At 45.5% G+C, this 15,695-nt stretch overlaps 1 protein-coding gene across 2 annotated transcripts in view; it reads left to right on the forward strand.

Annotated features, from left to right (window-relative positions):
* The window catches only part of CRYBG2 (crystallin beta-gamma domain containing 2), a 70,859-nt gene that overhangs the window by 31,488 nt on the left and 23,676 nt on the right, over positions 1–15,695 (forward strand). For both annotated transcript variants that reach the window (XM_034413539.3, XM_034413540.3), the window contains exons 2-7: positions 650–4,136; positions 8,847–8,891; positions 9,312–9,430; positions 11,168–11,324; positions 13,178–13,317; positions 13,705–13,831. In XM_034413539.3, coding sequence (XP_034269430.3) covers positions 650–4,136; positions 8,847–8,891; positions 9,312–9,430; positions 11,168–11,324; positions 13,178–13,317; positions 13,705–13,831 — 4,075 coding nt within the window. The remainder of the gene's footprint in view (positions 1–649; positions 4,137–8,846; positions 8,892–9,311; positions 9,431–11,167; positions 11,325–13,177; positions 13,318–13,704; positions 13,832–15,695) is intronic.

The following is a 15,695-nucleotide window of genomic DNA, read 5'->3' on the forward strand; positions in this document are numbered from 1 at the left end:
GCCTTCAGGTGCTTTGGAAAATAGTTTGATCCCCTCCTCTTTGTGGCTCCTCCTCTCTGTTAATTCATCCTATTTTGGTCTTTTCCTGGCCCTTCCACACAAGGCATTAGATCTGTTTTTTTTAGAAGAGACCCAGAAGCATCTCTGATAAAGATCATCTTTAAAGCTGCCCCCTTATTTTGCAGTACGCCTGCTTTGTTGTTGCTGCTGCTGCTGTTGTGTTTTAAGTAAAGTTCAAGGAAATCAGAGGGAACACGGAATCTGCCAGGCTCCATGGAAAAATGACATGGAATAATCTGTTTGGGGCAGAGATGGGTTTCAGCAGGTTCTGACCAGTTCTGGAGAACCGGTAGTGGAAATTTTGAGTAGTTCGGAGAACTGGTAGTAAAAATTCTGATTGGCCCCGCCCCCATCTACTCTCTGCCTCCTGAGTCCCAGCTGATTGGGAGGAAATGGGGATTTTGCAGTAACCTTCCCCTGCCATGCCCACTAAGCCACGCCCACCAAGCCACACCCACAGAACCTGTAGTAAAATATTTTGAAACCCACCACTGGTTGGGGGCAAGCTGGGTGGGGACCCAGGCCTAATTTTTTGCTTTTCTTTTCTCCCACCCTATTCCACCCCACCCCTCCCCACTCCCCACTCCAGCAAAACCAGAGGAGCCCCTTGGGAAGGCAGCCAGGAGCAACTTCAGCCTCAAAGTGGGGCTGACACTGAAAAAGACCTGCCTTGTCCTAATTCCAGCATGGAGAAAATTGCCGGCAAGGCACGTTCCCATCCAAGCAAGCCGGGAGGTCCTCCCTCAAGCCCTTTACTACGATGGAAGAAAACCCCCCCTGAAGCTGTCAAGAAGACGCCCTTCGGCAAAGTGTCGGCAGCCTCCCAGAGGGTCGAGGAAGAAGGCACCAGAGCCAGCAGCCCCTCTAAAGTGTCCAAGCTGCTTGAGGCCTGGGAGAAAGGACTGGTGGGGATGGACGCCACTAGCCCAGCTCCTTCCGCTGAAACCAGACCCTCCCGTTCTCCCTTACCTGCCAGGCGCTTATTTTCACCCCCAGAGGGTGCCAACGCTTCTCATCCCACCACTTCCAGGAATTCTTTGCCATGTAAGGTGTCCTCTGTGAATGCCAAGCGATGCCTTTCTCCAGCAAATGCCAAGCAGTCTTTTTCTCCAACGGGGAGAAGGAAATCCACTTTCTCGGAGGAGGCCAAGCGGTCGCGTTCTCCTGATCCTTGGTGTCCTTCTGGGCCAACAGCAGAAAACCGGAGGTCCCAGTCTCCGGCAGAGAAGAGGCAGCCTCCGCCCCCAGCAGCAAAACCGCAGCTCCCTCCCGCACTCAAGGCCAAGCCAACACATGTGTCCCCCTCCCCAAAAGGTAACATCAGTTCACGTTCTCCAGTAGGGAGGAAAGATATCCCTTCCAGAACGGAGAACCACTCCATCTCATGCCCGGATGATACCCAGCACTCATCCTTCTTGGCAGGAAACAAGTCCTCCTATTCTGTTGCAGATATGAGGCGTTTGTATTGTGGAGGAAGCACCACAGCTGCTTCAACGGTGGACACCAGGCGGCCATCCACCTTAGCAGAGAGCAGGAACAAGTCTCCCTCATCAAATGCCAGGAGCTCACCTTCCCCAGCAGTTCCAAAGTGCTCCTCACCCTCCTTGGATATGAGGTATCCATCCCCTCCACCGGACAATGGATGGTATTCCTCCTCCACAGATGCCAGGTGCCCTTCCCCGGGAGAGATCAACTGCTTGCCTCCTCCACCAGATGCCCTACTCTTGTCCTCCTCGGTAGACAACTCATCCCCAGCAGATGTTGGGGTCTCCCCTTCCCTGGTGGACTCCAGAAGCTTCTCTCCCACAGCAACAGAAGGGCGCTCCTGCTCTCCCAGCCCACAGAGGAATTTTACTGCTCATGGGCCTGTCTTTTCTCAAGTTTATTCCCGACTTCCCAAGCCAAAGTGCCCAGTGAAGAAAGAGATGCAAGATGGCATCAGTACCAGAGTTACCGAATCACCTGGAGCCACACACTCTCCGGCTGCTGTTCACAATCCTGGCGATGCCGGATTCCAGCAAGAGAGCCAGGACGCAAACACTAATGGGCTGCAAGAGCAGAATCTGGGCCTTTCTCGTGACAGCTTGAATGGAACCGTCTCCAGGAAGGAAGGCCGTATGCTAAACGGGGATTTCCCCAAGATGGATGCTGGATCCCTGAAGGAAAACAACTTCCCTGATGCTTTGGCACTTCAATCCTTAAGGGAAAGTTCTCCCAACACCCTCCATTCTATTCCATTCTCCGGATCCCTGGGGAGAAATTACATATCCTCTGCCCCGAGCCCTGCATTTCCTGATGCGCGTTGTGTGTTCAAGCCAGTCCAGAACGCCATGGGTTCCAGCACTGTAGGCAGATCCCATGCTCAGTGGTACAATGGTACAATGGGGAACAGCACGGTTGTTTTTAGAGCCCAACAGCAAGTCATTGTGCCTCAGCCCGGATGCTCCACCGTTTACCAAGTCGGGCGAGAACTTGTTATGTCTGGATCGGGAAACACCAGCCAGAGTCAGCGAGAGAAACCCTATGCTCCCAGCTCCAACACCACCACTGCCTTGGAAGAAACCTGGCCATCCTGGGACGATCTCCCCAACGCCAAGTCCCCGCAAAGAGTCCACTCCTCCTTCCCCAAATTTTGCATCGTCTCCACACCAGAGTCACAGCCTGAGAATGGCATGACTCACTCTCAAAATGCCAATGTGAGGGATGCCCAGGGGCCAAGGTGTGTGCCTGCGCCGAGCCCTGACCGCACATCAAACAGAGACGCTGCTATAGCCAGGGAGGGAGCAGATCCGTTCAGCGCAACCCAGAGAGACGGCAGCCTGCCCAGCAATTCTGCCTCCCAGAAGCCCAGCAACCTGTTTGCAAGAAGCAGGTCTGAACAGGAGCAAGGCATGCCCACTGCAGGAGGCCTAATAACAAACGGGCCAGATCAAGAGAGCAGCTGGATAGGCGTGGGAAAAGCCAGCTTATCTGCCAAGAGGAGAAATAAGTGCCCCTCGGACACCGCAGAGGAAATTGGAATCTTTGCTACATCTCAGCCAACTTCTCCAGGGGATCATAAAGCCAGAACGCAGGATGATGAACTGAAGAAAGAAAAGATTTCGGGCAAGAGCCCTCTGATATTTGCGCTGGAACAAGAGACTTCCCCTGCTGGGTCCCACACTTCCTTTTCATGGCCCGAACCCCCAAATGACTTAATAAGAAGCATCAGCCAGACAGGAGAACAGGAACCCGAGGAAGCTGGGGAAATGGAGCATTTTGTAGACACCCTCCGTAACATGGACTCCGCTGAACTTCGGAAGCCTTCAAAAGCCCTCTCAAGGACTCCACGCCCTTCCACGCTTGGCAAGCACACCGTCCTTCCGCCTATCGATGAGAACCACATCGTTCCCAAGTCAAAGGTTTCTTTCCCAATAGCATTAGACGAGCTGTTTTCCCTCACCGAGGAAAACTCGGAGGCAGGGAAAGGATCCAAGGGGGAGGAGCTGGGATTGGCAGAAGAAGACACAGAGGAGATCGAAAACCCTTACCTCACTAAAGAAGAGAAATCATGGGATAGCAGCGTAGGCAGGAGATCTTCCTCTTGGGAAAGCCAGCAGTACAAGACTGAGGAAGACTCTGGGCCTCCTTTCCTTGGAAAAGTTCAGGAAAGTCTGGCAAATATCAAGGCCAGCGATATTGCCCCCAAAACTATCGTGAATCATCAGCCCAACTTGATCAGAACCAATGTTCTCTCAGGGATGTCTCTTTTGTCCAACTTTGTAGACAGAAAGGTTGTGGAAGACAAGCCGTATTCTCGCTTGGACAACAGCTTTCTTTATAGCAAGTTCATCTCCCCAGAAAAGGCTGAGCCCAAGAGCCTAACAAAAAGGAAGGAAATGAGCCCAGTTATCCAGAGAAAGAGCAGCCAGACGGCTCCAAATGCACACCAGCAAGTTGCAGCTCCTAAGGAGTTACCACTAACTGCACTCCATGGTGGGCACCACTTCAAAACGCCGGACACAAGCGGGGGTTCCAAGCAGATTATTCTCCTGAGGTCCAGGGAAGCAGAAAGCTTGACGCAATCAGAAATCCAGGTGAGTGAATTGTTGCTGGGTTCCCTGAAATCCAGGTCAAGTTGATTTTAATGTAACTGTTCTCAAGCTTGTGCCTGAGTAATGTCTTGGGCTTTCACTTGCATTATCATCCTTTGGGGATTCTGGGAGTTGAAGTCTTAAGGCATCTGGGGAGCCCTGGGTTAAGGAAAGCTGAATGAGATTGCTTTGTTTGGTCTTTGCTGATGATAACTGTAATGTGGTGTTTTGTGCCAAGTGTGTCAGTGCAATGATCGGATGCCCAGGCAATGAATTCTTTTGGATTCTAGGGACAATAAGCACACCACTAAATAAAAAGGATTTTAAGCTTTATTATTAGCTCATGCAAAGAGATTTAAAAGCATAAGATAAAAAGCATACGTTTAGTTTAGTTTAGTTTAATTTAGTTTTTTATTTTTATTGGTTCGATTTATATGCCGCCCTTCTCCGGAGACTCAGGGCGGCTTACAATGCTTTAAGCAATAGCCTTCATACTTTGATATGTACCTGCTTAGTAGGGCTTTTGCCCCACCCCTAAGCAGTGTTCTTTTTTTTATATACAAAGTCAGTTTATTGCCCACACAATCCGGGTCCTCATTTTACCTACCTTGGAAGGATGGAAGGCTGAGTCAACCTTGAGCCTGGTGAGATTTGAACTCGCAGTAATTGCAGGCAGCTGGCAGCTAAGTGCTACTTAACAGCACTTTAGTCCGCTGCTCCACTAAGGCTCATCCTTAGTTTAGTTGTTTAGTTTAGTTTAGTTTAGTTTATTGTCATTGCACATGGTACAACGAAACTAAATGCCGTCTTCAGTGTGCGTTATAACTATAAAAATAAAAACACAAACATACATCCTTTACATTCTATATAATTGAAATTGAAAACCCAATATTGCATTATATTGTAGAATTCAATATGGTTACTGCCCTGGGATAGAAACTGTTTTTCAGCGTATTCGTCCTTGTTTTTATTATCCTGTACCATCTGCCAGATGGTAATAGTTCAAAAAAAAAGGCTGCCCAGGATGAGATGGCTCTTTAAGAATGTTTTGAACTTTCTTAAGGCAGCGGGAGCTATAAAGCTCTTCCAAAGAAGATTCCCCAAGCAAGATGATACCCAAATTGCTCACAAGCTGCCAGGAGCTCTTTAATAACTCCAGCAAAGATACCCCAAAGATGGACAGTTTTCACAGTATCTAGTTCTGTGCAGAAGGACTGGATGGCACATAACTTTAGGATGGGAATGGAAAGTCTGAGACTTTTACAGTAAGAAAAGCTTGCGGCTACGTGAAAATCCTCCCGGTTTCTCCTTTATTCAAACGCAAGAGTAAAAAGCAAGGTTAGCTCAGAATGAGTTCTAAACTTCGAGACTATTCTTACGATGAAGGAGAAATCAAAATAATGTCACTAAATTCCTGGGAATAACAATGCCCTTCCAAACTGCTGCTACACTTGGTGTGTTCAAGAGCAGGGCTGTTTTTGAACTCTCTCTTGAGTTCTGCAGTGTGGAAAAAAAGAACATCGTAGCCCTTTTTGCACCCAGATGAGCTATCCTCCTTCGCTTCAGCCAGTTGTGGAACTGGTGGCACAGCTTAAACTTCAAAAAGGAGGGTTATAGGACCGAACCTACCACTTTGCTCAATTGCACAGCGCTTAGAGAAAGCCACTTGAATGCTGTGCCTGAACGAAGGTCATTATTTGCAGTCTTGAAATGGGGCGGCTACAGAGTCAGCGATGCTCATTAAAGAAATTGAAAAGTGGTCGTCTCAGACAGGAGCCGAGGTAACAGTAGGCGTACAGGATGAAAACACTGCAATATTCCATTTTACAAAGCTGAATGCTCATCTCAAACTACAATTGTTGTGAGATCTTGGGCGGGGGGGGGGGGGTTGGACTAGATCAGAGGTCTCCAACCTTGGCAACTTTAAGCTTGGCGGACTTCAACTCCCAGAACAGAGCCTTGGTAGTACAGTGGTCTAAAGCACCCTGTTATTAAGACCAGCTGCCTGCAATTACTGCAGGTTCGAATCTCGCCAGGCTCAAGGTCGACTCAGCCTTCCATCCTTTCTAAGATAGGTAAATTGAGGACCCAGTTTGTGGGGGCAATAAGTTGACTTTGTATAAATATACAAAAGGATGAAGGCTATTGCTTAGCGCATTGTAAGCCGCCCTGAGTCTCCGGAGAAGGGCGGCATATAAATCAAATTTAAAAAAAAAATATTCCCCAGCCAGCTTTGCTTGGTGGACTTTGCTTGGCGGACAGCTTTGCTTGGCGGACTTCAACTTCCAGAATTCCCTAGCAGCTTTGCTGGCTGGGGAATTCTGGGAATTGAAGTCCGCCAAGCTTAAAGTTGCCAAGGTTGGAGACCCCTGGATTAGATGATCTACAAGATCCCTTCCAACTCTGTTAATCAGTATCTATATCTGTAAACATGTCCAATTCTCACCCCCCCTTTTTTCCCCCTTTATGTTTAAACAAGAATTTTCAGTGGCGAAGCGAACAAGAGGAACAAGAGATTCAGATGTTTCTGATATGTAAAGTTTATCTTAGGGCATTGCAACTTGACAGTTTCACAACAGCCCTTTATGGAGCACAAGACACAGGTTCCGACTCGTTTTTCTGGATAAACATTCCCATCCCCCACCACCACCCCCATTGCTTTTATGTCGGGTCCTTTGAGCAATCTGGATTTCCATGCAGGGCTAGGTGCACAATGTTTCAGAGTTGCGGTGGTGCTTCCAAAGAAAGAGGAATGCTCCTTATGCAAGCAAGAATGCATTAAGTTCAGAGAACTTTCTATTGGGGTTGTGAAACTGACTTCAGTAGATGATGACACCGACTAGATGAGTTCTTTGATGTTTGGCTTGCAAAATCAATTCCTGTGGAACTTGATTCAGGGGCCAAGGAGAGGATGGGGGGAATGGACTAGTCTTCTCCCTCGGCTTTCGAAGCCATAATTGTCAGAGTCGGTTTAATGTCAGGGATCCGAGTAATACACCCATAGCAAACAGAACTCCGAGGTAGATAGGTTCCTCAAAGAATAGTTTTATTAGATATATCATATTGGCACAGGCTGGTGAAAACCGACTCTGAAGGTTCCCACGGTTTACACCTAATTAAAAGTAAAAGTTTTTCCCCTTTTCCCAAACAATCAGGCACATGGTCCAATCAAGGTGGAGTCCGGTTGCTTGGACAACATCATTCCTCCTTTCTTCAGCCTCCTGTGGGAATGTCCTTGGTTCACAAGGAAAACTATTTTGTTTTGACTACCAGACCCCAGTTATCACTATTCCCCCCCTCCAGGGGTGGGTTCTACTTACCTTTACTACCAGTTCGTAACAGGGCCGCGGGCATGCGCAGAAGCTTCCTGATGATGTCGGGGTCGGTGGGCGGAGCCTCCCGCCGGTTTTACTACCGGTTCTTGCGAACTGGTCCGAACCGGGGGCAACCCACCACTGCCCCCCTCCCTAGCCCTTGTGGCAATCCTGGATGCTCAAAATGGCCTCAGTCAGGCCAGCTCCAGAATTGATATTATATCAGATGAACAGAATAATAATATTATATCAGGTGAACAGAAATGACCCAACAACGCTCCAGACCCGTGTATGTTGAGGAAAGGAATATTTGAATGCAATGCAAGAGACATATGTGGTGTAGTACAGGTAGTCCTCAACTTACAGCAGTTCATTTAGTGACCGTTCAATGTTACAACGGCACTAGAAAATGTGACTTATGGCCGTTTTTCACAGTTATGACCTTTGCAGCATCCCCACGATCATGTGATCAAAATTCAGATGCTTGGCAACTGGCTCATATTTATGACCGTCGCTGTGTCTCAGGGCCATGGGATCCCCTTTTGTGACCTTCTGACAAGCAAAGTTATTGAGGAAGCCAGATTCACTTAATAACCAGGATACTAATTTATCAACTGCAGTGATTCACTTAATAACTATGGCAAGAAAGGTCGTAAAATGGGGCAAAACTCACTTAGGCAATGTCTCACTCAACAACAGAAAATTTGGACTCAATTGTCATCATAAGTCAAGGACTACCTGTAGTTAAGGGATTGAGGTTCCATCATAGTCCCTTTTCAACCATGGAAATACCCCGAGGTTAATCCGTCTCTCCCAGCCCAACCCACTGTATAAGGGGGTGATTGTGGGGAGAGACACAGAGTGGGGCACTTGGAGCTCCTGAAGGAATGGATGGATATAAAACTAACAAGCTAAATAATATACAATTGATCTCCCAAAATACACACTCTTTACTTATTCCACAACTGCAAAGAAAGTTCCTTGGATGTACATTTTAGACACAGAGACCTTTTGAAAATTTCCACCATGGCCATGGGAGCCGGTTTGGACAGGTTCGGGTGAATCGGTAGCTCCAATGATCAGCTGAGAGCGAACCAGTTTGCTCCGACGATCAGCTGAGCCCGCCCACTCGCCCCTGCGCTATACCTACCTTTATTTCCTTTGTTTGAAGCCCAGCTGATAGGCGTGGCAGAGAGGATTGCCATGCCTCAGCTGTTTTACTCACCAGGGCTGCAATAGAAGGTAAGTTTTAGAGCTGTTTTCAAATGTACTGCGAAGCGTGCGCTCAGCGAACCAGTTGTTAAACCGGTTGAATCCCACCACTGACCATGGCCATATTTACTTGTGCAAGGGCTGCCCTTTGACCTTCCGTAATTTCCCATCTATTTTTCAATTTCAGGAAGAGGAACATAATCCTGTGAAGATCAACAAGCGTCCTAGCAAGGTAGGCTGGTGAAAAGGAAGGGCCATTTCCCAGGATCCGGCAAACAGATTATACCTTGGTAGACACAAAGTTAAGACGGTCCCTTTTCCTTCCCCCCAGGGGTGAAATCCAGCAGGTTCTAACAGGTTCTGGAGAACCAGTAGTGGAAATTTTGAGTAGTTAGGAGAACTGGCAAATGCCACCTCTGGCTGGCTCCAGAGTGGGGTGGGAATGGAGATTTTGCAACATCCTTCCCCTGGAGTGTGAGGGAATGGGGATTTTGCGGTATACTTCCCCCAGGAGTGAGGAGGGAACTTTGCAGTATCCTTCCGCCACGCCCATCAAGCCACGCCCACCAAGCCATGCCCATAGAACCGGTAATAAAAAAATTTGGATTTCACCACTGCTCCCCACCACCATCTGTTTCTTACTTTACTGCAGATCATTTTATACTCCGAGGCAGGCTTTGGAGGGCAGAAAAGAGAAATCTGGAATGATGTCCCGGATGCCACTTCTTGGGAACTTGCAAACACTATCTCCATTCAAGTGATCCGAGGAGGGTAAGCAATGCTTTTGGCTGGCTTGGGATAAGCATAGTGGGAAAACAGGCCCTCGGCCAGAAAAAGAAACCAGCAAGAAAATATGATGAAAAGGATCAAAAGCTTCAGTGCGTGGTCGTTGGAACTTTGAAATCCGGTCGTAAGTGGCACTGGGGAGGTCCATCGTAATTTTGAATGGTCGCTAAGCAGCCAGACTGTCAAGCTTGCTAGATTCGTTTCCCTCCCCCCCTTCCTTTCTCTTTCTCTCTGTCTCTTTCCCTCTCTTTTGTTTCTCTCTCTGGACGTTTTTAAGAAGAGATTGGATAACCATTTGTCTGAAGTGGTGTAGGGTTTCCTGACTAAGCAGGGGGTTGGACTAGAAGACCTCCAAGGTCCTTTCTAACTCCTATAATTCTATTCTATTCTATTCTATTCTATTCTATTCTATTCTATTCTATTCTATTCTATTCTATTCTATTCTATTCTATTCTATTCTATTCTATTCTATTCTATTCTATTCCTATTTCTATTTCTATTTCTATTTCTATTTCTATTCTACCCTACCCTACCCTACCCTATTATCTGTTTCTCTTCTCTGCTCTTGTTTCTCTCTCATTTTCTCCCCTCTCTTTCTCACTTCTCTCTTTCTCCTAACTGTCTCTCTCTCTCATTTCTATTTCTATTTCCCTTTCTTTCTCATTCCTCTTTCTCTCCACACACAAACACACACACATCATTTTAAAAAGAAAGATTAAAAACTAATATAAACTAGTCTATAAAATACAGAAGAAAGAGGAAAAAGAAACCAAGAGAAAGCAAAAAGTGCCAGAAAAGTTAAAAATAGAAAAAGAAAAAAAAAGCAACTTCTGATCTTCTCCCCAGCAATTATAAGCACACTTGTACTTTAATCTCTCTAAAGTTACATCATGATCCAGTTCTTTCTATCATCTATCTTGTCTAATCATCAAAAATATAAATCGCAAGTACATTTTGTGTTCATTATTATCCAGAAAAGCCCATAAGAGGTTTCATCACCAATAAACGTAGGTAATATTTTCTCTCTACTGCAATCAAAGGAGGTAGAGTATCCATCTTAGGAAGCTCTGTCAATTCCACCAACATTCCTCCAGAGTGGAAAGTGTTGAATTTTTTCATCTCTACTATATCCTGTCTCAATACTCTTTCTATGGAGTCAGTTTCCTGATTTGGTCCACCTTAAAGGGTTGTCCTTTCCTGTGATGTTCCCTCCCACAGCTACAGTAAAAGAGAGTAGTTTCCCTTATATACTGTGCATGAGCTGTCCAGATAAATTGGGCTAATAATTAAGTATTTTCCCAATGAGTTTAATAGCTGCTCTTTGAAGTAAGTAGTCTTTGCTATCATATTCAACTTTAATTATTGGATGAACACTGTTTTCTGTGCCACTGCTCTAATGCATAAAACTGTGTCTATCTGAATCATGGAGCCTTGGAGGAATGAAAGGGCAAATAGCAGGAGGACAGGAGAGTCTCCCACAATTTTTGCTCCCCTCCAATGTTTTATGGTTGAAGCGAAACATTTTGTAAGATATTTTTGATAAATATTTGTAAGCTTGTTCAGTACAGAGGAAAGGCATTTCCCTTTTAAGGACCACAAAGAATGTGGGTGGGTACCCAAATAACTCCATCAATATCACACCCCAGCCAATCCAACTCTAGAATTCAAGACTTGGCTCTAATGGACGCTCAACCAATGATGTTTCTTTCTGGTTCTCTCCAGCTGGTTGATGTATGAAAAGCCCCGATTCCATGGGAGGAAGTGTGTGCTGGCCGAAGGGAACGTGGAAATCAGTAACCCTTGGAGAATGTACTGCAAGGAAGAGTCAGAAGGAGATAATGCCCCATTCCGTATTGGTTCTCTCAAACGGGTTGTGCAGGTAAAAGGAACTGAGTTCCACTCTTTTTTTTGCTTTAATTTATATGCCGCCCTTCTCCGGAGACTCAGGGCAGCTTACAATGCGTTAAGCAATAGCCTTCATACTTTTGTATATGTATACAAAGTCAGCTTATGGCCCCCACAATCTGGGTCCTCATTTCACCTACCTTTGAAAGGATGGAAGGCTGAGTCAACCTTGAGCCTGGTGAGATTTGAACTTGCAGTAATTGCAAGCAGCAGATGTTAATAACAGTGCTTAGTCCACTGTACTACAGGCTCTTTCAAAAGAGTGAAAAGACTTTCACTCAAAAGTCTTTTTCTTTTCAGGGAGTTGGTTGGCCATGTAGGTGAATGTTGATGTTGGAAGAGTGAGAATATAGAAAGCTGCTGTTGTGGCCTGTTGGCCGCCGGTCCCTCCAGCAACCAAATCAGAGGAGGAGAAGGCATGGGAGTCAGGGCCAGCATCAAGGCATCCTGAGAACTCTGAGGGGGAAGAGGGAATGGAGCTGGCAGAGAGAGAGAGAGAGAGAGAGGGAGAGAGAGAGAGAGAGAGAGGGAGAGAGAGAGAGAGGTGGAGCCTGGGCCGTCCATCAGCGCTCAGATGGAGAGTCAACAACCCCCAGGTTTAGAGGTGGCTGATGAGGAAAAGGAGGAACAGCTGGGTCCAGTGCCTGACACACGGATGCGCAGAAGGCAGAGGAGAGGAGAGCAGTGGAAATCTATGGGCCGATCCTTGGGAAGGAAGAGCTACTGCTGCTAGTGAAGCCACACCCTAGCTCTGGGGAGAAAAGGCAGGGGGCAGAGATGAATAGATGTGGCAGACAACTATTCATCTCCTTGCCGGATGGCCTTGTTAGCCTGCGTTGAGAGAGAAACTTTTTGCCGGGGCTGCTGGAGCTCCTAATAAAGGAATCTTTGAGTTCACTTCAGAGGGTTTGTTGTGTTTGGGGAGCTGGGTCAGAACAGCTGCCTTTTGCTGGATCAAAATTATCTCCTGTCTGAAACTTGAAAAAGTAGATTCTTCTCAAGCCTTCCTGGAGTTGCCATGATTTGCAGCTGAGCCTCATTCATCAAAGCAGGGAAAGCAACTGAAGGCAGTGAAAAGCAAGATGTGGTTCAGTTGCAGAGTGGGGAATTCACCTCTGCATATGATGAAAAGCAGGTGACTCACCATCTGTGGCAGATGAGGAGGACATTGGGTAGCCAAAAGTGCCACCAGGGGGACACGGTGGCTTAGTGGCTAAGACACTAAGCTTGTTGATCGAAAGGTCGGCAGTTCAGTGGTTTGAATCCCTAGTGCCGCGTAACAGGGTGAGCTCCTGTTACTTGTCCCAGCTTCTGCCAATCTAGCAGTTTGAAAGCACGTAAAAAATGCAAGTAGAAAAATAGGGACCACCTTTGGTGGGAATTCTGTGCGCCTTTGGCGTTAAGTCATGCTGGCCACATGACCACGGAGACGTCTTTGGACAGCGCTGGCTCTTCAGCTTTGAAATGGAGATGAGCACCGCCCCCTAGAGTCAGGAACGAGTAGCACATATGTGCGAGGGGAACCTTTACCTTTACCTTATGGTATTGCCTCTTTTGGGTGAAAGAATGGTATGAACATACAACAACCAAATTATAACCCTAAGTGATTGAAGCTTCAATTTTTCAATGCAAAGCACTTGACCATATTTTGAATGAATTGGTTGATGCATCACGTCTGCCTTGATCAGTTAGGCTCCTCTTGAAAATTATTTTCTGAAAAACAAAAGTTTTATCTACTGTTGGAATATGTAACCATTACTGAATGCTAGGAAGTAACGATGATGGAAATCTACTCTTTCTCCATTAACAAGCCAAACTTCTTTGCAGGATTTCAGACTCCCCGAGATCACATTTTTTGCAGAGGAAAACGGCGAAGGGAGAAAACAGAGGTTCACCGATTCTGCTGAAGATTTACGAACATGTGGCCAACCCTTGAAGGCAGCATCTATCATTGTACACTCTGGCCTGTAAGGCACTTTTTTTCTCTCATCTGTTTTGAGTACCCACTTTGTAAGAGGTGACCTTGAGCTAAAGTGCTTGACTTCTTTTTATAGAGACTAAAGTAGAAAGCTCTGAAGAGTGGCCATTAACTCCTTCTCTAATGGAAAGCTGATTGGTTACAACAGGGGTGTCAAACTCGATTTCATTGAGGGCCGCAATGGGCAGAATCAATCAATCATTGCCTTCTAATTCACATATTAGTCTGGAAAACATAAATTGGGCTACTTGGCTTAAAGCATTGATCAAGCAAACTATCTCCTTCCAGAAGATCTCTGGGGATTACAGTTCCGTTCAGGAGATATGTTATTGTTATTTGTTTTGCCAGTTCTTTTATAGATCTCTCTATTCCATAGGTGGCTCGTTTATTCAAAACCGTTCTTTGATGATGACCCATATGTCTTAGAACCTGGTGGGTATCCCAGTTTGCAAGCCTGGGGTGCAAAGGACCCCTCCATTTGCTCCATGCATCCAATTAAACTAGTAAGTATTCCCTTGAAAAGTATCAATAGCAATAGAATTTAGCTTATATATTGCCCCATGGTGCTTTACAGCAGTTTCTGTGTGGTTTGCAATGTCAGCATATTGCCTCCAACAATCTGGGTCCTCATTTTACCGACCCCGGAAGGATGGAAGGCTGAGTCAACCTTGAGCTGATCAGGACTGAACTCTAGGCTGTGGGTAGAGTTTGCCTGCAATACTGCATTCTAACCACTGTGCCCCCAAAGCTAGCTTTCTTGTCTTGTCTTGTCTTGTCTTGTCTTGTCTTGTCTTTCCTTTCCTTTCCTTTCCTTTCCTTTCCTTTCCTTTCCTTTCCTTTCCTTTCCTTTCCTTTCCTTTCCTTTCCTTTCCTTTCCTTTCCTCTTTCTTTCTTTCTTTCTTTCTTTCTTTCTTTCTTTCTTTCTTTCTTTCTTTCTTTCTTTCTTTCTTTCTTTCTTTCTTCCTTCCTTCCTTCCTGTTATAAACAGCATCTGACCAAGCAAGTTAACATCATATTAAGTCTCATTAGTCTGATTTCAAGTCAGGAAAAGGCACTACAAATTCTTGGAAACCAAATACATCTGTACACTTTAGCCTTAATGTTCTAATTCATTAAGGCAAGGTCTCAATTGGTTGTTTATTCTTTTTTTACTGATTCCTTAATGGATGCACTAAGATCTCAAGTGGCAAGGTCATCTGGTCACCAGTTGCCATGTCTTGGAGATGTTCGTTACTTGTGTCGTTACTTCCTGCTTTTAAAAGGTAAAAAAAAAGGCTCTGACGATCGCGCTCCGCAGCTGTGATCATCAGCCTTTTTTTTTACCTTTTAAAAGCATTTTTTTTACAACCTATTCATGAATAGGTTGTAAAAAAATGCTTCAAAAAAGTAAAAAAAAAAAAAAGTTAGCCACGCCCACCCAGTCACATCCCCCCTGAAGCCACGCCCACAGAACCGGTAGTAACAAATTTTACATTTCACCACTGGGTTGAGGTCCACACATCTTAAAGTTGCCAAGGTTGGGAATCTTTGCTTTAGAGCCGTGTTTCTCAACCTTAGCCAGGTAAAGGTGTATGGACTCCAACTCCCAGAAGTCCATACATCCTAAAATGGCGAAGGTTGGGAGACATAAAGCTTCCTAGTCTTAAAATGGGGATTTCTTGAATTGCAATTTGAGACCAATTGCAGGTGCGCGAGAAATAAATCATGTGAGTTAGCTGAGAAACTAGTAATCCTTGAGGATCCCATCGATATGGGACTCATTTGGGAGCAACACAAATTCCATATATGGAAATCCTGAACGTGTTCAACACGTAGACAGCAACATTTATTTTCAGATTGCAAAATTTATTTTAGAGAGTGTCTATTTGTTTCTTAGCCTGAGAGGGCAGATTTAAATAGCACAGGTACAGCAATTTTTTTTTTAAAAAAAAAATTGTGCCACTTTCACCAAATGTATTCAACCGGTATTTTACTTGTGCAAGTCAGCTGAATGACAGGTTTGTTTCTTTAAGAACACATGTCTTTAATTTGTTTAAAAAAAGTGTAGTGCCTCATACAAATGAATGCTTGTATGTTTGTATATTTCTTCATTTACTTAAGCATTGCTTACTTAGTTTATTTAAGGAAGTGAGACGTGTAACCAGAAGTTACATAGTGGAATGCAAGTTCGCTGTTCTTCATTCCACTCCCTTTCTTAATTTTCTTTCTTTTCTACACACCCATAAGTACATTCAGTCCGGATTGGGCTGTTCTAGGAATATCTCCCTTTATATTCTTTATTTTTAGGGAGTTGTACTTTGGCCAATATTGCAGTGCCCTGAAGGCACTGGCAGTCCCATGCTGTGGCACAAATGCAGTTTCAGCTAA

Source organism: Pantherophis guttatus, chromosome 10, assembly GCF_059756535.1.
Source record: "Pantherophis guttatus breed Tessera chromosome 10, ASM5975653v1, whole genome shotgun sequence".
In the NCBI taxonomy this organism is placed as follows: Eukaryota; Metazoa; Chordata; class Lepidosauria; order Squamata; family Colubridae; genus Pantherophis; species Pantherophis guttatus.